Genomic DNA, 22,540 nt, shown 5'->3' on the forward strand with positions numbered 1-22,540 from the left:
ACCCTGCCTGCCTGCCTGTCGCCTGGCGCTGCGGTGTGACAAGGCGGGTGTGCCCCGCGGCGGGGCAAGGCCGGAGCTCGGCGGTTCCACCTCCCTGGGACAGCGCCGGCCGCCCGCGGGGCTGCCCGAATTGCCCCGCAGCCCCCTCCAGAAGGGCCGGCCAAGGGGACGCCGGGGCTCGGCGGGAGGGCGCAGGTGCCGCGTCCCCGGGCGCGCCCGGAGCCCCCCGGTCGCCCCGCATCGCCCTCGCGGGGGGACGGGGCCGGGCAGCGCCACCGCCCCGGCGCCGGAGGGCGGCCGGGCCCCGGGCCGGGGGCGGCGGGCGGGGAGGGCGGGAGGAAGGCGGAGGGCGGGCGGGAGGCGGGCGGCGCCGGGCGGGCGGGGGGGCGGCGGCGGCGGCGGCGGGCCGGGCGGCGGTGGCGGCCGGCGGGACACCGCGCTGCGCCGCCGCGCCTCTCCCCGGCGCCGCGGAGCGAAGCGGAGGTGAGCGGCGGCGGGGCCGGGGCCGGGGCGGGGAAGGAGCGGTGCGCGCCGGCGGGGCTGGGCGGCGGCAGCCCCGCGGGGTGCGAAGGCACCGGGCGCGGGGAGCGGGGCGGGTCGCGGCCGGTACCGGCAGCGCCCGGCGGCACTCGTGCGGGCTCGCCCCGCCCCGCCCCCGGCGGCGGGCACTTAAGGGCGCGGCGGGGCGGCGTGCGGGAGCGGGCTGTCCCGCTCGGCCGGTGCTGCCCGGTTCGGCCGGTGCTGCCCCCCCGGGAGCGCTGCCCGGTTCGGCCGGTGCTGCCCCCCCCGGGAGCGCTGCCCGGTTCGGCCGGTGCTGTCCCGGGTGCGCTGCCCGGTTCGGCCGGTGCTGCCCCCCCGGGAGCGCTGCCCGGTTCGGCCGGTGCTGCCCCCCCGGGAGCGCTGCCCGGTTCGGCCGGTGCTGTCCCGGGTGCGCTGCCCGGTTCGGCCGGTGCTGCCCCCCCGGGAGCGCTGCCCGGTTCGGCCGGTGCTGCCCCCCCGGGAGCGCTGCCCGGTTCGGCCGGTGCTGTCCCGGGAGCGCTGCCCGGTTCGGCCGGTGCTGCCCCCCCGGGAGCGCTGCCCGGTTCGGCCGGTGCTGCCCCCCCGGGAGCGCTGCCCGGTTCGGCCGGTGCTGCCCCCCCGGGAGCGCTGCCCGGTTCGGCCGGTGCTGTCCCGGGTGCGCTGCCCGGTTCGGCCGGTGCTGCCCACGTGCTGGCGCGGCGGCGGAGGTTGGCGCTCGGCCGGGCGGTGGGAAGGGAAGGGAAGGGAAGGGAAGGGAAAGGAAAGGAAAGGAAGGGAAGGCTCGGCTCCGCCTGAGGAGTTTGCCGGCTGCGCTCCCGTTGCGCGGTTCTGGATGCGGGAAGGAGCTCTGGCCCCGGCGTGCCCGGTGCCTGCGCTAGCTCGGCAACTGAGAGACCTCACCGCCTCTTTCTGCTGTGCGTTGTGAAAGCCTGCTCTGGTTTCTGCATGGGAAGTTTTTGCCAGCAGCAATGTCCTGAGCGTAGAGATGGGAGATAAAGTATAAAGTAACTTGCAGAATTGGCTCCCGGAGAAGGGAGCCTCTAAAATACAAGTTTGTACTTCAGTGAGGGAACTGCGGAGTTGGAGGCTTCAGTGTTGGTTACGTTAAAGCTTTAAAACATTGAATTGTGAGAGGAGAATTACTTGGAAGATGTTAGGACATTGTTTTGAAAATAAATGCTTAACAGTAAGAAGAAAAATGGAGTGTGATTATCATCTCAAAACATTCCAGTTTGAGTATTTCACTTTTGACTGTGGTTGGGTTGGTAAATACTTTCATTGTAGGAGTACGTTGCAAAAACATTTCTTTATATATGTAGTTTAACCACCGGGATGTTTTGTATGGTTTCTCTGGTTATATGTACATGAGCATTAAATATTTTATACGTTATCTGTAGATCTCATATGTGCAGAGACTATAAGATACTGTACGCTGTTTCTGCATTGCATAATGCATGCAGGTAATTGTTTTATCCTGTGACTGATGCGCTTAAAATATGATGCCATATCGTATCACTCAGAAAACCAGAAAATTAGATTTGTACCACAGACTAATATTATGGAATTTCTGCTTGAAATGTCGTTTGAACAGTGGTATGCCTTTTACAGTGTGTGTGTGTATTTGTTTTTAATATTGCAGATGCCTTTTGATTGCGAGACTGCTGAAATGTTTTGAGGGCTGCCTCTCCTTTCCTAATCATGAACAGTTCAAAATCACCAGGGCTGGCTGGATTTGGAATCTTGAAAAACACAACCTGCCACACGGAGAAGAAGATTTCAGTTTTCTTTTCAATAATCTTCATGACGGTGGGAATTCTGTCCAACAGTCTTGCAATAGCAATTCTCATGAAGGCGTATCAGAGATTCAGACAGAAATCAAAAGCCTCCTTTTTGCTTCTGGCTAGTGGTTTGGTCGTCACAGATCTCTTCGGCCACCTCATCAACGGAGCCATTGCAGTGTTTGTGTATGCATCGGATAAAGACTGGATTCGATTTAACCAGTCCAACATTCTTTGCAGTGTTTTTGGCATCTGCATGGTTTTCTTTGGTTTGTGCCCACTCTTCCTGGGCAGTGTGATGGCTGTTGAACGGTGCATTGGAGTCACTAAGCCAATATTTCACTCTACAAAAATGACTTCTAAACATGTGAAAATGATGTTGACTATGGTATGTGTGTTTGCTGTTCTTATAGCTTTGCTGCCTATTCTTAGGTTTAGAGCCTATCAAATTCAAGCATCGAGGACCTGGTGCTTCTATAAAACAGAACATGTTGAGGACTGGGAAGACAGATTTTATCTCTTACTTTTTTCTTGCCTTGGGTTACTGGCCCTTGCTATTTCATTCTTGTGCAATGCTGTCACAGGAATTACCCTCTTAAGAGTCAAATTTAAAAGTCAACAAAGACAAGGCAGATCTCATCATTTTGAAATGATCATTCAGCTCTTGGCTATAATGTGTGTTTCTTGCATTTGCTGGAGTCCATTCCTGGTAAGAGCCTAATGTGTTTGCCAATTTTTAATGCACATCACTGTATAAAAGTTATACTTTTTTATCTCCAGGTTTTAAGGCGCTTGAGCTGTGATAACCGCTCCATTCACTTTTCAGTGTATTAAGTTTGCAGCATAATGCCCATAATGTATTTACTTATGCATCTATAACAAAAATGGTAATTATTCTCCACTTCTGATCATAAGCAAAATAGACTGAGTAAGTAAAAGGTGTAGGGACTGTGAGGGCTTTGTTTCCAGTGCTGTCAAACTGGAAGCAAAGTCCAGGCAGTGGTAGCAGAATGGTGGCTAGAATAAATCGGAGCAAATATTGACCTCGTCCAAAAATTCAATGAAATCTTGGAGTGGCAAGTCTGTTTAGTCAGTACGGTGCTTCATATAATTTTTTATTTATGGTAATCTGTTTGATGTTACTATTTCGGTTTGCTGCTACTTGCGAACTGTGTTACGGGAGGTAACAGTTAATAACGTAAAAATCCTCCACTTTGTTAGCAGGGTATTAAGGGCTTTGCTTCAGAATCATGTTAAAAACCAGTGGTTGGTGGTGGGTTAAAATAAAAATTTGGTTTAGACCTGACCAAGCTGGGTTCGTAATCTGGACAGATGACTAGCAAATCTCTGTGCAGTCGGTGTGCTTTCTCAGCTGTCCTGGCTGCAGCTTAGGACTGCTTGTTGGTAACTGCTGAGACTCTTCCAAAGCGGTAAGTGTTGCTCATGTTAACGTGTGCTCTAGCAGGGTCAAAGGAAGCGGGATTATGATATGGGAAAGAATGTGACGGCTCCTGTAGTACGATGGCATTATAAAGCTGCTATTAAAATCACAGAATCGTAGAATAGTTTGGGTTGGAAGGGACCTTTAAAGGTCATCTAGTCCTACCCCCGTGCAGTGAGCAGGGACATCTTCAACCGGATCAGGGTGCTCAGAGCCCCGTCCAACCTGGCCTGGGATGTTTTCAGGGACGGGGCATCTACTACCTCTCTCGGCAACCTGTTCCAGTGTTTTGCCACCCTCTTTGTAAAAAATTTCTTCCTTATATCTAGTCTAAATCTACCTCTTTTAGTTTAAAACCATTACCCCTTGTCCTATAGCAACAGGCTCTGCGAAAAAGTTTGTCCCCGTCTTTCTTATAAGCACCCTTTAAGTACTGAAAGGCTGCAATAAGGTTTCCCCAGAGCCTTCTCTTCTCCAGGCTGAACAACCCCAACTCTCAGCCTTTCTTCATAGGAGAGGTGCTCCAGCCCTCTGATCATTTTTGTGGCCTCCTCCGGACCCGCTCCAACAGGTCCATATATTTCCTGCGCTGAGGGCTCCAGAGCTGGAAGCAGTATTATATTAACTATTTTATTGTATTAATTATTTTTACTGCAATAAACCTGACTGAAGAAAATCTATTTTTTTTTACTAGAGTGAGAGAGGTTACGTGACAAGTAATATGAAATCTTAATTTGTTTCCTAGAAACAAGATCCCATAGTTTACCACTGATGTGAATGAGGCGCAATTTCAGTTTGAGCTTACAGATACATTTAAATCTGAGATCTGAATCAGATCCAGTTACATCTCATCTACTCCCTGCCTCTGGTACAGTATGGAGTTACCTGAACTAGTTCTGAATTAGATGCTGATACTAGCCTAGCTGCAGCAGTTGGGTATATCTGGCAGGTAGCATTTAATTAATCCAGTATCTCAGACTTCAAGGAGAGAGTCTGGATATAAATCTCTGCATCACTGAAATGCACAAAAACTCTTTCACTTTTGTTCAACACGCAGAGAATTTTCTCTTGCTTCTCTATTGATTTTTCTAGACTTGCTCTACAGCATAGTTTAAATTCGTGTTGGCTTTTGTCAGTGTCCTGGCTATTGCGTATAGAGCATAAACAAAGTTGTCAGAACAGTATAACTTTTGTAGTGAATTTACTTCCAGTTATTTCCAGGCACTTCCTGAAATCTGTCTGGGTCAAGCCACAGAGTGGTTTTCAAGAATAGCAGCTCAAATGATGGCTTTACTTTTCATGAAAAAACAGTGTATTATCTTCGGGTGACATTTATTTTCGGATAAAATAACCGTCCTTAAAGGTTGGAATTAATTTGATTTTTAAAAAGCCCTTGGGTTTCAAAAGAGCTATAGACTTTTTTAATTCAAAAGAGATACTTCATTTATTCAACATATGAAGGAAAACTAAATTGCAACTACTGTGGTTGTTTTTTCAGTGTTGGTAATTTTGTTATGCCTTTCAATTTTTATTAATTATAAAACCAGTTTTTAAAATCTTGACAATCTTTAATGAAATCACAACACTATTGTTGTTGAAGTATTTAACTTCATCTAAGTTGTAGCTGACAATGAATTGTTATTCCAGCAGCAAATTTTTTTCTAGAGCATTTTCAGGGTTCGATTTTCATCAGCTGGTGATATAGACCAGTGAATGACTTCTTGCTTAGTTTTGTTCTTGGTAGTTTTGGAGACTGTGTTGCAGAGGCAGGTGATACAAGCAGTTCTGGTTCATCGGCTGGCAAATTTGCCAGTGCTCTCGGTGTGTTCCAGGCTCACGACACTTTGCTTCTGGATCTCTTTTGAAAGGAAATGAGCCAAAATTAGCCTGGTGGTATGGAGAATAATTCTGCAATATAGACAAAATTATGTTAGAAATGGGAAGTTAAAAAAAAAGTTAGTGTAAGGTAAAATTTAGTTCTTGAAACAAAGTTTCAAGGAAGTGAACAATCTGTGTTTTAGCCAGAGACTTCAATAATCTGGGAAATGTGACGGACAGGGTCTTTGGTAGGTATTACCTTTATTAGCTGTTCGGATAGCAGAGTTGTCATCAAAGTTAATTCTCTGAATTACCGACTCTTTGTTTTGATAGCATTCTGTTCACTGAATACAAACAGAATTATAAGTGCAGCATTAATTTAACAAGCTTTATTGGACTGAAGTGGAGCATACAGATTCAGTGGAATAAAGCTTTGCCAGGAATGTACTGCTAAAGTGCTATAATGAAGAGATCCAGGGTTTATCAAAGTGTTTGACTTATGAAGAATTGCTGATCTAAATCTACTCGTTCGATTTATCTGAAACCTTTCAGGGCTTTTATTTTGTGAAATGAATTGTTTAGATTCTATAGTTTAATCAGCATATACCAAAATATGTATTTCTTGAAATAAATATGAGCAGGTGTTCATAGATGAAATTATTTGGCAAAGTAGCTAAATACATGCTTGTTTTGCATTCATTTGCTTTTTAAATTTTTTCTCAAAGTAAAGTCTAGAAGTCAGTGTCAATCCCCGAATTGCAAATTTTGCCCATGTTCTCTATCCCAAAGAGTATACAGAACAAAATGTTATGTGAGAGAGAACTGCCTCTATATAAACCAAAGCAATTATAAACCAAACAAACCTTTGGAAGAGAAAGTGGAGGAAGGCAATGCAGTTTATGCCACATGTAGTTTGCAGATATAAGAGTTTGGATTTATTTGGTGTGATTCTTCATCTGACAGGGGGTTTGCTTTGTTTATTTTTCTTCTGTTTTAAATCTAGTCTGGTGTTACGTCAATTGTCATATGTGCACAGCTACCAAAATCAAGTCTATCCAATACTGTAATACAACTGCCGTTTTACTTCGCTATTAAATTTTAATTTTCTTTTCCAAGTGGAGTTATATATTCAGTCACTGTCCTGTGCTAAAATTACCTTTAGATGACATTAGAGGCACAAGACCCTGGATCGTCCTTTATGGTGTCTGGTGTGGAACCGAACTCGACTTCTGCACCTGCTCAGTGGTAGTGAACTTGTTTTGGTGCCTCTGTATATCTGTGTATATGAATATATATCTAATGTTGAATATTATATGTAAGAATATATAATATTATAACCAATCACCACCTCTATTTTAAGACTCCTGGAAATCTGGAGCATTTTTCAGCAGCAGAGCCCATGGCATGGCTCATGTGGAGCTCTGCCTGGGGCTGTTGGACAGGGACTTCCTTCTGGTTTCTTTTCTTCCTTCTGGTTTCTTTTCTTCCTTCTGGTTTCTTTCCTCAAGCTCCATCTCATTTGTTCCTCAAAAATGAGCAACTTTTTCAAGTTTTCTGCCACTGTGTGGGAATCTCCTTAGTGGAGTACCTGAATGAGGGGTGCTCCCTGCTTGTGGGGGAACGTTTATGTCCTTCTGAGGAGTTGAGAGCGGGAGGGAAATCAAAAAAAAAAGCAACAAGTGAAATTCATGAGCTTTCCGATAATCTATGTAGTCAATGATTTGCAGAGGCACGTTTGTTCTGGCAGTCCAAATAATTTTGCTTTGTGATGGTTAATTCCAGGAAAACATGTTCTGAAGATAGTAACATCAACTTTGTGTAATAAGTCATCTTTTTGCATCCTTGCTAGAGTCTTAGCCCTTTGCTAGGGATATGTGAGTTTTGTTGGATAAATTTGGTTCCCTAGGGGTTGGATTCCCAAAGCAAATAGTTGGTCTGGAGCATTTTGTGACAACTATCTCCGATGAAATAGATTGTTATATAAAGCTGGGTTTTGGCTGTGACTTGATGTCTGGCCTGTCATGAAACAGCTTGTTTCTGGAGCTGTGTTCGTATGAGCAGATTTTGACTTCAGTGCATCAAATTCTGTGGGGCTCAAGGGATAAATACATTTTAAATTTTGTTTTTGGAGTAGCAAAGTAAACTCTCTGTAATTATGTACAAGAGGGGTTTATTTCAGAGTGAATTTATCTATGGGGACAAATTATGATATGGAGAAAAGTATAATCTTTTTCATGTGTGGAACACAGTCTTAGCCTGAGAAAAATACTTTTACATTTGAATTATTCTTGTTAAGATCTTTTTTCCATGCTGTTATCTGATTACTTTCATTCCAGTTTTACCTCCCTGCTACTGCAGAAAATAGCTGCTCCTTCTGTTTTTTTTTTAAAGATCTCAGCTATTTATTTCATATGATTAAATCAGCTCTTACTCAGTTGCTTTTTTTACTGCCTAGATTAATTTCTAGCAGTCTCTTCTGACGTTATCTCTTCCCTTTCCAATTTGTTACACTAATTGTGCCTCTCTGAACTCGCTCTGACTGCTTCTCCTCAGATTGTCTCATGCAACAAGGTTTGATGACTGGTTTTTGTGCACCTGGGGCTGCATTTAGCTTACAATTTGCCGAATCACTCCAACCTAGGAGCTGCCGGAGCTGGTCTGAGTGGTCCTTTCGGTGAATATGCTGCCGGAGGAGGCGAGAAGGGCAGTGCTGCGCTAACAGGGATGCTCTTGGTGGAATACCCTTACCCCAGCCCAGCCCACCCTGCTTGCTCCACCAGGTATTTCAGGTGGTGGGGCAGGCTCACTGTTGGTATGTGCTGAAGGAGGTCAGTGGGTTGTAGGTTTTACACTAACTAAATTCCAGGCCATGTGGTTGCTTACAGTATAAGGTACTTCGCTGTAAAAGGCAGTCCTCTGTGCATCTCATTTTAGTATTTTTGTATGTGTAGTCATGTATATACTTGCACAGTGACACTTTGCCAGGAGTTCATACCCCTGTTAACCTTGAAACATCTTCCTCCATTCCTGTTTTCTGCATTCTTCCACAAGCTGACAGTTTAAATTTCTGTTATACTATGTTATACTTATATGTGCAATGGCCATCATTTATATGAGCTCATTGCTTTTTTTTAATTCGAAAGAGATACTTCATTTATTCAACATATGAAGGAAAACTAAATTGCAACTACTGTGGTTGTTTTTTCAGTGTTGGTAATTTTGTTATGCCTTTCAATTTTTATTAATTATAAAACCAGTTTTTAAAATCTTGACAATCTTTAATGAAATCACAACACTATTGTTGTTGAAGTATTTAACTTCATCTAAGTTGTAGCTGACAATGAATTGTTATTCCAGCAGCAAATTTTTTTCTAGAGCATTTTCAGGGTTCGGTTTTCATCAGCTGGTGATATAGACCAGTGAATGACTTCTTGCTTAGTTTAGTTGTTTGTATGCCTTCAAATATTGCTGGTTGTGTTGTCCCTACAACAAAATAGTTACTTAAAAATTTGTCCCTTCTCTTGTGCTCTCTGGCTGGTGATTTTCATAATTGAAAAATGCAGCTGAGGAGAAGCAGACACGAGATGTCCCCAGATGCATGTCCACGCTTTGCCAGTGAAGCCCTTGTCTCTGTGTACAGTACAGCTACCGCAGACCTCATGCCTGGCTGCTCCGCAGAAGCGTATTCTCTTAACAGAGCCACTGGCAAAACATGTTGTTAGTCAAAGCTGCAGCCTCTGTGAGCTCTTTGTGCCTGGATAGGCACTGTCAACAAGGAGAATGATCTTTTCTGTGGAAAAAGAATAAATTAGACTTTCAATTTCCAGCCATCCATTTCTGAAGACTGAAGGAGATACTCTTAAACGTGTTTAGCTAACCTTGCAGCATTGAATGCCATTGTAAAAGTTACTTTCACAGGGGAAAAACACACTTTGTCTTTCTTTTTCAAGATTCAGATTTTTAAGAAGATAATCATTGACAATGACTATGTTTGTGCTGGCTTTTGTCATTGAATTCTTGTCATGTTTTGCTAGAAGGGTTGTCAGTTGAGACCATACGAGACGGGAAGTGCTGTCAGAGTAAGGAAGACGTGGTTCGAGTTGGGTCTGGGCTATGCTTCGCACCCTGCCTGCGGCAGGCTGACAGGCACAGGAGAGGTGACCTGCTGCAGGACCTCCACGGGAATACCCGTTGGATGCTGTCATTGCGTCTCTTGGGCCGGGTGCAAGCCCATCTCAGGAGCCCACTTCTGCCACAATGGGTTTAATAAAGGAGCCAGTTTCATGAGGAAATGAAAAAAGCATTTTGCTAGCAGAAGGCCTGCTAGATACGCCTCTTCATCTCTAGTCTGAAGCGTCGATACAGCAATGGTTATTGTTGACTGTAGGTTGTCATTTCTGTTCCAGGCCTTGCTGTGTCAGAAAAGGTCAGATCAGGAGCAGCTGTTTGGCTGAAGAAAATGCTCCCTGAGTTCCTCTGGAAGTAAAAAAAACCCTCATATGAGTTAGCTTGTCTTTCAAGCTACACTAGAAAAAGGGCTGTCGCTGTCTCTCATATCATGGCTTTTTAATTGCTTGCCGAGTTTCTCAATACACCCGTTAACACTGTGCAGACTCAATTACTATTCTTGCTTGACTTCCTCTGAATGAGCTTCTGATACTCAAGGTTAAATCGCTGAAATGTTAGTGTCATTCCTAATACTGTGGCCCAAAAGATATTTTGGAATAAATAGCTGATTTTAGGGGTTAAGAGGAAAGAGAACACTCCTTTTGATTGAAGTTTTTTTTAGTCTCAAGATAAAAGTGTCTTTTTAGCTTAGTTTCCTGTGGACCAAGGTTTAAGCAGCAATTCGGACAATTTGAGTATGCTTTTGTATGCCACCGCAAAAATACTCCATAGAAAGAAATTGTAGGTGTTTGCAGAGAGAGAATAACGAAGTTTAATACAATGCATTTAAAAATTCAATCCACCTGTTCAGATGCGTTTCTCTGATGCTAGAAACCCTTGGATAAGGTGTTCTTGTTTTTTTAGTATTGGTTGTAGAGATCTTTCTTTTATTTTGGATTCTTAAGAGGCACAGCTGGCAAATTTCCACCATGTTAGATGAGAAATGGAATGAGCATTGTTTTAGAGTATGCCCACCTAAAATGATACTGAATTTCAAAGGTGCTGTTTCAGTGTTCAGAATTGGTCTGTTCCTCTTTTCATCTTTTACAGTTTGTAGAGATCTTATGGGCCTTAGCCTTTCTGAGAAATATGAATCATTAAAAAAAAATGTTTTTAAGTGTGAGCCAGGGCATAGTTTATCATAGAGTGCTTAGAAACTCTGTATTAATTGTGGCTATATTTGTAACTCAAGTGTTTACTTCCCCATCACAGAAGTCAGGGAGTTGAGCTGCTGAGATACTCTCTCAACAGGAAAGAAGTTCTGGAGAAGAAATGGACAGTGGTCAGCATATTGTCCTGCAGTAGTGATATGAAGCAGGGAAGGAAGAAGAGCTGAGACTGGCATTGTCCTTTACCAGAGGCTTTTGGGGAAGCATAATTATAATTTTTTGTTATCTATGTTTACTTGTGCTGTCTCGCAAAACTTATGTAAAGCCTTTTTCTGAAAATGCAGTGCCATCAGAATGCAATGAGGTTGGTTTGTTTTGGAGAGAAAAAGTAGGGAAGGCAGGTTTCCAGTCATATGAGATCATTGCATTTTCAAAACAACCTGGTCCTGTTTTTCTTTCAAAATTTCTTGCCGCTTGATTTTGAAATTTATATTATATAAACAGAATGTAACCGTAAAGATCTATAAATTCAAACACAATATTTCATTCCAAATAGATGCTAATGACTTTCACTGAAAATTTTGATCTTTTTTTCAATTTTGAAATTGCATCTCAAAAAATCAAATTCTGAAAACTTCAGACAGATAAATTTCCATTCACAACTCCCTCATTTATTCAGTTGGTAAAGTTTTTGGATTCTGTGCTTAAAGTCAATTTGATATACATTCCACTTTTGTTTGATAAAAGTGCATTCTTCCTATTTCCTAGATATTACACTTATTCAGGCCTTTCTTGCTTGAAAATATCATACACTGCATAGCCATTTTTGGAAAATGTCATACACAACATAACCATTTTTGGATGGTTATTTTAGGAAAGCTTTTTTTCCTGACTATCTAAAGTCTTTAAATGGTAAAGCTGAAAAGTCTCTGGGACAAATACACTCACATGGAACAACTCCAGAAATGCCTTCATCATCACCAGGTTTAACATGACAGACATCAGTGTGTGGTATACATTCGTGTGTTCTTTGAGATATTTATTATGTTATTATGGTGTTAATTCATGATCTTAAGTTTTGCGTGGTGATTATAAATGTTTCTAGCAGAAGTTATTTGTCTTAGTATCAGTGTAGCATCAGTTCATGTCTGAGAGCACGCATTATTTGGATCCTTTTCTGGGAAATACGCTGTTTAGCTTTAAAACAGAGCAATAATTCTTATTTCACATGCTTTTAAGACTTAAATTTTACATTAAAATATTCAGAAGTTGCTGAATTGCAGCTGGTTACTGGGGTTACAAAGCTCCCTGAGGAAGGAAGGTGCCTGTTTACGGTGTGCATGCACAGTGCCTAGCAGGGCAGGAGCACAATCCCGTCATGGGTTCTGTGTAAGTGCTCTTACAAATAGGAATGGTCAGGTAGCAGAATGTTGCAGAAAAGGTGTACACCAGGAGTAACAGTGAAATTTTAGTAACTGTGGCTCATTCTTTCGGATTCATTCTCATATTGGATGAGGCGAAATAGCCGAGTGGCTGAATGAACCCGAGCTGTGTTGTAGGTAATGCACTGTCTCTTGCTGAAGGATTGCTCTTATCTACTTCGGACAGAGCAGGGAGTGGAGAGCAGCTCATAAGCTCACTCTTTTCAGCGAGCTCCTCGTTTCAATGCGCCGTCTGAAGACCTCAGTCAGACGCATGCCGAAGCATGGCTTTGAATGGCGTTGGAGCTGTGTTTCTGCATGATTTCCTGAAGAAGGCTGAAGATGAGCCTTGGTGTAAGGGATGTCCTGAACTGAGGTTTTAAAGAAAATTAGGCCTCGATACTAAACTTGCAGAACCCAAAGATTGCGTTGTCATTGGAGAAGTGGAAGTTAATGACTGATCTCCAGCTGGTTCCCTAGGGGCTGTCCCAGATCCGTGTGCCGCCAGCTGCCTCAGGCGGCTGGAGCGCTGCGTAAGCTGGCCGTGCGCGGGCTGCACAGCCACCCCAAGGTTATGGGAGTGAGGGATGGTGCAAAGGATGTAGTGAGTCTGCCCGTGAGCAACCTCGTCACCCGTGTAATGCCCAACATCAGGACGTGAGGATGTGGGGAGAAAGACTCTTGGGCTGGCAGGGATGTGGCCTGCTGCGTTCCCCTCTGCCTCGCCGCATGGGGAGGTGTTAAGACAGAAAGTGAAGCAGGAAGGAGGTGAGGATCCCTGTGAGTGATAGCAATTTGTTTTAGGATTTACAGTTCACTAGTGAGTTGGAAATAAAAGTGAATCCACTTTTTACCAGGAGCGTGTGTTTGCTGAAGTAGTGAGAAATAAATCACTCTTAAGTGGAGATTTGATTTTTCTCTTCCCTCCTCCACCTAAAAGGTAGTCCAGCTGCGCAGCAGTCCCTTTTAAGTTGTTTGCCAACATTAAAGAAAAAACGAACTGCAAATTATGTATTCCAGCTTGGTAAATATATTGCTAATTCATTAGCCCTGATACTTCCGTTCGTAGCTTCTTAGTGTACTTCTCCAGAATGATATATAGAACAGGTCACTTTAATAAAGGTGATTTTTTAAAAAAATAACATGAAAGGAACACATCACATCTTCCTTTGCCTCCAGCCAGATTTGCAAATACTGCAAATCAGATGGCACCAAGTCATTAGGTGACTATGACTTCAATCCATCTTTAACAAGATTTGATTTTCCTCCATTGTGTATGTTGTGTACATGGTAATATAATTATAAAATTAATGTATCTTTTTTTTCCCCTCCTTTTTTCCCCCCTACACCTATGTAATAAACACCATAATTTCTCAGACAATTAAACTGGAGGTGTGACTCCATTGGTAGACAATAGAGTAGGTTCTTTACTTTTTTAGACCTTTCGTTACTTGAGGTCTTGCAGGCTCAGTCACACGTCAAAGCCATCTGCATCCCTTAATTCTAGAAGAGATGAAAGGCTACTATGTATCATGAGTGACTCACTGTGAAATTATTCTTCCTTGTTTTCACACTTCTAGTATGTATGAATATCTCTGGGTTCGGTGGTATTTGCCCTGAAAACCTGCACGTATGTGCCGTTCCCCTGAAATCAAGGGGCGACCCGTCCAAGGAGCACTTAGAGAATTCAGTCTAATTCTTGGCTTCTTAGACAAAAGTAACAAATCTGAGAGAATTAAAAAAATGGCTGGGTAAGAACTGGCAGGTCCTGCGTTCCCTATAGAAGAACGTTTTCTTGCTCTCAAATATTTAAGTGGAAGATTTGCTTCTGGTTGCTGAATCTGTATCGTATCTTTCCTCAGACATGCAAATACAGTGGAGGATGCTTTAGTAATAAAGCAGTGTAAATGTGGTGATGCTTGAAAAGACAGTTCACTTCTAAGCTATTGATTTGATCCTGTGCATAACAGTAATTAAAAGCTGAATTCATTCTATAATTATGGATCTTTGCAGTTCCCTTTTCTGCCAGGTTGTCTGTATATTGTCTCTTTTTTTCTGTATTCAGACAGTTCTTTCTCTTCCTTCCCAGTATTATGTGTTATTTGTGATTCCTTCTTTGGGTATTTGTAGGATATTAGTGAGAGAAGTTCTGTTGCTCCTAAATCATCACTGAGAATATTTGTTTAACCAATAAAAAGGTGATGGTTTTCCAAATGAGTATGAAAACCTGAAAAAGCAAAGCAACATAAGAGAAGTAATAGGGCTTTTCCAGGGTTTGAAGCTTTACCCAGCTGACCCTAAAGGAAGAATGAATGGAACCTGAGTACATATAGTCCTTAAATACTGATTTGTTTTGATAGTTTTTCTCAGGATGATCCTTATTATGCAGCATTAGAAATGCTCTATTGTTTTCTGGTCCCAAGAGGTCTAGCAGTTGTCCTGTAAAGTTTATCTCAGCATTGCTGGGTAAAGAATATTTTAATTTTATCTGTAAAATGAATTTTTTTTTACAAGAGATTTTTGTTATAGGCCTTGTTACTAGGCAGCAATACATCCCTCAGTCTATGAAAGCAGGCTTTCTTGTAACTTTAAAACATGTAGCTCAGGAAACAGCTTGCTTATTTGACTTTGATACAGACACTGTGTCTTTTCGTTATAAAGTGAGTCATCTACTGTTTTCAGCGCTAAACTCTTCTCTGTCTGTATCCATTCTGCTTTCCTTTCAAATGAGTTAATCAATTAAGCTGTGAGAGTAATGACATTGCTAGTGGAACCAAAGTATTTCTAATGTTGAGAGGGTGGAAAGGAGAGAAGGAAAAACCACTGCCAACCCAAGACAGAAATATCTATATTCCTTCAGAGAAACAAGGAGAGGTGACCTGGAATGCTTCATTCAAGCCCAACCTGAATTTATGTTACTGCAAATGAGATGCAAATAGGAAGCGTCTAAGGGGAAAGTTGACAGAAAACAGAAGCTTCACTTTCAGTTAATGTTTGTGAGTTTTAGCACACAAAGAAATCCTTCTCTTCATGAGGCTTACTTCATAATTGCATTCCTGCCTTATGTAGAGCATGATAATGCCAAAGGCAGTTAATAAAATACAAATAGTGAGTATAATGTCATGGCACTTTACATTTTTTCCAGTAATTTTGACAAATTCTTGCATACATAAAAATCCCATTTCAAATGATGTTTCCAATTGTTTGTTTGAAAGTATATTGCCTTCCATAAATATTTTGCATAAAGCTGTGAAAACACAGATGGCAAAAATGTCACATTTCACTCTAATGGCACAGTAATGGAGTGCAATAGACTGCAAGTCCTCTGCAGATCTGAGCCTGTGTGAGGAGAGCAGAAAGCTCGGAAGAACTGAACAGCCTCAGCGAGGAGGGATCGTACGGCGAGGTCAGATGGAGCTGAGCTGCTGGGTGGCAAACACCCACAGAGCCTTAATTTAATGTCATGGCTGTAGTGTCGTATATATGCTGCTACACTGGAGTCCTCTGGTGTTCACTTGGTGTGAGATCTGCCCTACCAATTCAGAGGGGTGCTTGGGCATACTGTTTCAAGGCTTTGATCTTGCCAACATGAGAAAAGGCACATGTATCCTGAACGGTACCACGTTCCTGAACGGTACCACATTCCTGAACGGTACCGTGTTCCTGAAGCAGCAGCATCGGCTGGTGAGAAATTGCCTGGTCACAGAATCCACTGTGTGTGAGAAAGGAATATTAGAAACTATTTTAATTTGCTTCATGGAAAATGTTGTGTTCTCCTGTTTTCTCTATACTTTTTTGACTTTTATCACAGCAGTAGTGCTTTGGGAACGCCTCTGAACTCTGAGTGCCTTTAGCTTTATAATATCTCCAAAAGGTTTATGTAGCTCCCTTGTAAGGGTGCTAAACATGGAGCACGTGGAGGCTAAATAAACATCTACGGAATGTTTTTGCAATCTCAGCTACCTCTGGTCATCCGATTCTTTTCTGATCCTCTGTCTGTTTCTCATTTGGGTTCTGTGTTTCTCATAGAGGACTGCGACACTGATAAGAGAAAGGTCTTTCTCAGACTGGCTGCGTTTAATGGGATAATAAGTAAACTTGCATGTTTCAGGATGCGTATCATGGCAGGTAGTAGTTACTATCCTTGATTTACCTGTTTTGGACCAGAACTTAATTTCAGGAGGTAGACAGTGATTTTTTCCCAACTGAGTAGTGAGACAGTGGATCTGTTGTTAATTTTTAGTGGCATTATTATTTTTTCACAGAAGTGTACATGGGAGAAAAGGGGACTCCATTTTTGCCGCTACTTCTCAAGAGCTGATCCTGCAAAACTTTACACATGAAATTATTATGTATCCCCTTAAAAGTACCCTCTGGACTTTAATGTGGAGGAAAACTTGCTAATGCATTTTGTGTTCTCCAATTCCTTTTTAAGTACACATTTTTAAAATATAAAATCACTATGCTCAGTTAAAATTTACTTGCTAGCCCAAATGATCATCTGGTTTATAAAAGTTGAAGGTATGGTTCATGTTTTTCTTCTAAAAAGGAGAACATTAAGGGAAAATCATGTTGCAGATCGATAACGTAAAAAGTGTTATGTGGCCTAAGTAGTACAGTGTGTGTACTAACATCTTGATGGCAGAAGTGGTGCGCTACATATTTTTCTTGGAAGCCCTTGCTTTTACACTGACTTATATAGAGTCACATAAAAAAGAAAGTGAAGCATACTCAGCTTTGTTACAACAAATCCTTGGTTTATATACTACAATATCTATATAGCAATGATATAGGCAATTTGCTGTCAGTGTTTCTTTTCTAATGGAGAAAAGGAGGAGATATAAAATGGTGCATAGAATGTGAAGGTAGATACATTTTGATTTCTCTCTCCCCCACTTTTGCAATTTTTTTCTTAAAGTTTGTGTTTATAGAGTACTACAAAGTATCATCTTCTATCAGCTCTTGCCTATAGCAGACTGCAGCTTCTTTGTAGAACGTATGAATAATGGAAGTTCCAAAACCTTCTGGAAATTCAAAATAATTATGTATTTTTTGTTTCCATGGAGTGGGACACAGTCAGTAGAATACTGCCTTGAGTCCTATGTGGTTTAGGCAAAGGGGATATGCACCTCTGGATTTGATACAGGCACCAGTGACAAAATATAAGTACTCTGCAAATACTGAAAAAAACCATGGACTTTCTTCCATTAATGGAAATTCTCAGAACTGTTTGTAATGAAATCCAAAGGAAGAGGAAGAGGTTTGGGAGGGTCTGCAATGTTCCCACAGGGAAATGGCGCCTGAAGGCTGAGCTACAGAGGAAGAGAATTTCTGATATTTGTTTGCACATAACAAAATTGGCTTGTCTGCTCTGCTTTCCATGTCAATATCTCGGTGACTGGTTTTTATCCAGTTTCCTGAAGTCAAGGATAGAACCTGGATTTAGAGCGTATGTGCTGAAATGCATCAAAGTAATATTACAGTTTGCCTTATTTCCTAACTAGCTGTACAGTCTGCTGCTTATTTTGACTGGCTGTCCTTGAGTACTAACAGGAATGTGACTAAGCAGCACTGCCATTTAGCTTATTAGTTGTTCTCATATAATTGAGATCCAATTGGAAGGGAAATTAAAGACATGCTGTTTAGATTTGGAGAGTGGTGTGAAGCTTTGGAGCAATTTTTTTCAGTTTGTTGAACAGAGCTTTGTCCCTAAGGGAGATGGCAATTCTCTAATGCTATCTGCTAGAAGCAGAATTGTAGAAGCCAACAATTTCAAAATGTTTTTAAAACTTTTCCATCAGACTTTCTGGATCTTGCAAAGTGAGCTTTGGTTTCAGTGAAGCCTAAAATTGGAAAAAAAGGATGGAGAAGATTAAGGTATTGGGTTAAGTCCTTGCTTGACACAGATTTGATTTCCCTGTATTACCTTTAGGGACAGGGAATTCTCAGGTCTTTCCTTAAACCAACAAGGACTAATGTGAGTCAGAGTAACTTTATATCTTACATGCAGGCAGCCTTAGTTTAAAAAGTCACTCTTACAGTTACGCTTTTATAGTTTCTTCCCTAAAGAAAGTTTGAATTGTATTGGTTACATCATATGATACTTTCATTTTTTTTGCAAACCAGGGAGACACACTACAGCTATGTTCATATAAACATTGTATAACTCAGGAAAATGCTACTTGGATTTTTGCATTTCTAAATATGTTAGGAAATGTAATGAGTTATGTTTATTATTTACCAGCTGGGGATTAATTTTTTGAGTCATACTGCTGAATCTACATGAATATTAAATTCGGTTGTGGAGATCAAATGTAACTAGATATGATGCAACCATTTTGCGTCTTCCTGCTTCCCCACTTGTGTACTGCTGGCTACAGAGGACAGAATTCCTTCATCATACTAACCTGATGGACTTATAGGGAAAGAAAAAAGAGGTCAGTCTTTCAATTGGTTTCTTGACTTTGAACTAATTATTGAACAGTATTAGTCAAGTAAGAAGAAAAGAAGTGTGCTTTCTGTGCCTACAGAGGAGGTCCTGCTCTCAGAAGTCAGCTTAGCACTGCAGAAAGGGCTGGTCGCAGTTTCTGAGCTGCTGACTTGTGCCAGTTCAGTGCCACGACTTCCTCGCACCTAGGGAGCAGATACAGACTGTCTGCATGTTCTGCTTCAATGAAATCTTTTATTGAACAGCTGGTAGTGTATTAGGCATTTTTATCATTTATGATTTCAAACTGACTTTGGAATAGTGTTTTAAGAATTTAAATTTAAAAAAAAATGACCATGAAAATGTGATAGAAATAATAATATATATTGGCCTCACTCCAGTCTACCCTTCTTCAGCTGGAGTTTAGGGTCTTGTTCCAGAAATCGTCAGATGACTTTAGAAAGGCTCCAGTAGCCAGGACCTGGTCTCCTCTTTGCCCTGTCTTTGCATGCCGTTGGCTTCAGTTGCCTGCAGTTTTCTTACATGTTTTCTCAGAAGACATGGAAGAACTGCCAGTACAACGCAGGCTCTTTGGAGGAGTGAGAAGCTATCTCACTTCATAGCTGGAAACAATGTGGTGGTAACATGTCTGTCACTACCACTGCTCTGCCCCAAGTGTTTTAGGATAAAAATGCTCATGCTTGGGGTCAGACTGAGATTCTCTTAGTCCAGGCCTATACGGAAATCTCAGCTTCTCAGAACTTCAAAAAGTTGGGCTATCATTTTATGTTGGTTTTAGTGATACAAGAAAGGAAACATTTTTTTATTTCTGCATAACACTCCCAAGTAATATAAGTAATATGGCTAGAAAATTCTTATTTTATGAAACAAAATTTATAGGTAATATAGATTTTTATCTCATTACTTCCAATACAGGGATTCACAGCTGAGTTGCTTAAGCATTTAGCTATGTACATAAGCTCTCCTTGCTACTTGTGAGTTCAGATATATTATTTTTTGTATGTCTAGTATTCAGAAGAGGTAACTTAAATGTTCTGGATGAAGCTTCTCCAAGTATTGGAATCCATAAAATTATGTATCAAAATTCTGTGTTGTCCTGATTTACTTTATGTAAATCCATAATCAAAACAGAGGTACTTCATGTTGAGCCAGCAAATTGAACAGCAAATGAATGAATTCACTTAGAGGTGGTTACTACTAAATGGAAGGGAATCTCACAAGTTTGCTAGGTAACGTGAGAAAATAATACAGTTTTACAAAATGTGAATGGAGCTACTTTTCCTAGATGGCAACATCTACTGTTTCCTCTTCCGGGCATGAAATTGTATTGGATTTGGCATTTATTAACTTTGCAGAATGCAAGGGAAGAACAACAAATGAATTTCTGAAGTACATCAAGAAGCAGGGTAGGAAGCTGTGTGTCGGTATTAAGTCAAGCATGCGGTATGTTGGATAAGGACATTGGTCTATGATCTCTGTTGTGCTGTCATTTGCTGCCCAGTCCTACTTGCACGAGTAAGGAATATTGTGTCTGAGTTTGGCTGTGGTATTGGACCTCTAATAAATAAAATGGGGGACTGTCCTGAGAAAACATCCCATGCAGAAGCCAAAGGAGTTGTCCAAGTTTGGGTGGGCTGCTGATGTCAGAGAGGAATGCACCCAACGGTTGTGGGGTGAAAAGCAGATTCAGGGAACTGACTTGTAAGTGTTTGTGTTGGCTCGATGCTCAGACATTCCTCCTCCTCCTCGCACCGGTTCCCAGCTGTGCTTCTGCCAGTCTTACCAGCTTCCTTAGGAATGTTCCTAGGGGCTCTCTTTGCTGCTCCCATAGACGTCCATACAGAAACGCTTGATCAAATGCTTAAGCAAGCAAGTACAGTCTCCTTTTATGCATTTACCCTGTTCTACTCAAGTTTATACTCAGGTGTGATGACCTGCAAGCTATAGGTAGGGCCTAGGAATACAGAGAAGCATTTAAGAAAGAGTAAAATAGGTTTGCTGGAATCCTGAGTGGTAGTTTTCTCTCTTAATTCATTATTATTTTTTAGTGTTTTTTTTTTTAATTACAGTGTATCTTTGTGAAAATACAACCCTCTGCACTCGGACAGACTGACCCTACCTCTCATTGCCCAATAAATCAGTGTAGTCATAGCATCAGTTGTAAAATATCCCATTTCTTAAATAACTGTATCGCTTTAAAGGCTTTGGAACTGAAGGCCTTACAGTGTTTCATCTTTCTACCAAAAAAGTCTTCATGTGCTTTTAACATTAATAATAGGAAGAGATAATTTACTGTCCTCTGGCAGATTCCTGGCTTTGCAGAGTCACGCTTTTTTCACGCAGGAACTCAGGTTACAAAACCTCAGTGGCAGAGAGCCCGTAAAGGAGAGCTCTGCAGGGCAGGAGCCCCAGTGGCGTGTGTTTCACTAGGGCTGGTGTCTCAAAGCCTAGGTTGCAGCTTTGCAAAGCGGGGGAGGCCAGCCACAACTTACTGGGCTGGTGTAGCTCTTGGGTATCCTCTGCCAGAAGCAGTCCTGCTGAGCTATACTGGGAGACTAATGCCTCCAGCCATGTGAAACTATTGGCTCTGGCAGTGTTGCTGCTGGTGGAGGTCTGTCCTTGTGCAGCACCTCCACAGGTGAATGAAACACCTTGTGTTTCCATTGGCAAGAGGGGGGGTATCGGTGGCCTTTGTCACCACGGCTTAAATTTTCCTAGAAACCTCTAAACCCTCTGGTGTCAATAAATTGTGTTCTGTTGCAGCTTAAAACCTGTAAATCTTCTCGATAAAAATCAAGGTGCTGTATCCCTTATGCAGACTTCAATACAGAAAATGTGAAAAAATAAATACCTTTCATAAAAATGTTCTGATCTACCAGTGGTCTCTATCCTTGAAATAATCCATCCCTGGAACAGTCTTGGCATGCTTTGTTAGCTCAAATTCTGGATAAGTTTTTATTCCTTGCTCAGATCAGTCCCTGGTTTTTGAGGGTATTCTCTGGCTGGTTGCCATCCTCTGTTTGGCAGAAGTAGTTCAGCAGACACATGTACGTCGTATGTAAAGCATTAGAGGATTTCTAGGATGATAAATGTTACATGCCTGAAAGTATTTACTTTGCAATTGGGATGCATTGATGCTGTGAAGGTGTGAAGATTAGAGATAATGTTGAAATTATTTCACTGATTTACATGCTCTCTTGGTGTATTTTTTTGATGTATAATTTTAAAATGTTCCATTTTCAGGTGACAATGGCCAGAATTGGGATAAATGAGAGTAATTCAAAGGACACCTGTGAAACAATACTTTTCGCTCTCCGAATGGCAACGTGGAATCAGATTTTAGATCCCTGGGTGTACATTCTTCTCCGGAAAGCTGTACTTAAAAACCTGTACAAGATCACAAGGGGATGTTGTGGCGTGCACATCATAAACTTACACATGTGGGAACTCAGCTCCATCAAGAATTCTTTGAAGGTTGCGGCGATATCTGAGTCACCAGTAAGTTCCAAACAAATAAACCTACAGCCACTCAGCTCTACGGGGCAATAAAGTTAAACACAGTGTATGAAGACACGACGGAGGCAATGCTCATGCACGGGCAATACCTTAAAATGAATTCCAAGGCTCAGTGGTTTGGCATTTGTTTTAAATTGTGAGTGGTTTGCTCTTGTTTACCGGTTTGATATTGCTACTCCAAAAGATGCACTTGAATGTTTTAATTCCATTTAGAATACATCCCTTCCAAAACTGGTAGTAGAATGATAAATCATCCTGCATTGCTCCCTTCCAGGTACTAAAGGGAACAAGGTTCCTTATAATACTCCCCACCAAATCCTTTA

At 42.0% G+C, this 22,540-nt stretch overlaps 1 protein-coding gene across 1 annotated transcript; it reads left to right on the top strand.

Annotated features, from left to right (window-relative positions):
• Window positions 1–2,217: 2,217 nt before the first annotated feature.
• On the top strand, window positions 2,218–22,250 carry PTGFR (prostaglandin F receptor). Its single transcript, XM_009486131.2, has 2 exons — window positions 2,218–3,006; window positions 21,945–22,250. The coding sequence occupies exons 1-2, from the start codon at window positions 2,218–2,220 to the stop codon at window positions 22,248–22,250; spliced, it is 1,095 nt and encodes a 364-aa protein (XP_009484406.1).
• The last annotated feature ends 290 nt before the right edge of the window (window positions 22,251–22,540 follow it).

Source organism: Pelecanus crispus, chromosome 5 (assembly GCF_030463565.1).
Source record: "Pelecanus crispus isolate bPelCri1 chromosome 5, bPelCri1.pri, whole genome shotgun sequence".
In the NCBI taxonomy this organism is placed as follows: domain Eukaryota; kingdom Metazoa; phylum Chordata; class Aves; order Pelecaniformes; family Pelecanidae; genus Pelecanus; species Pelecanus crispus.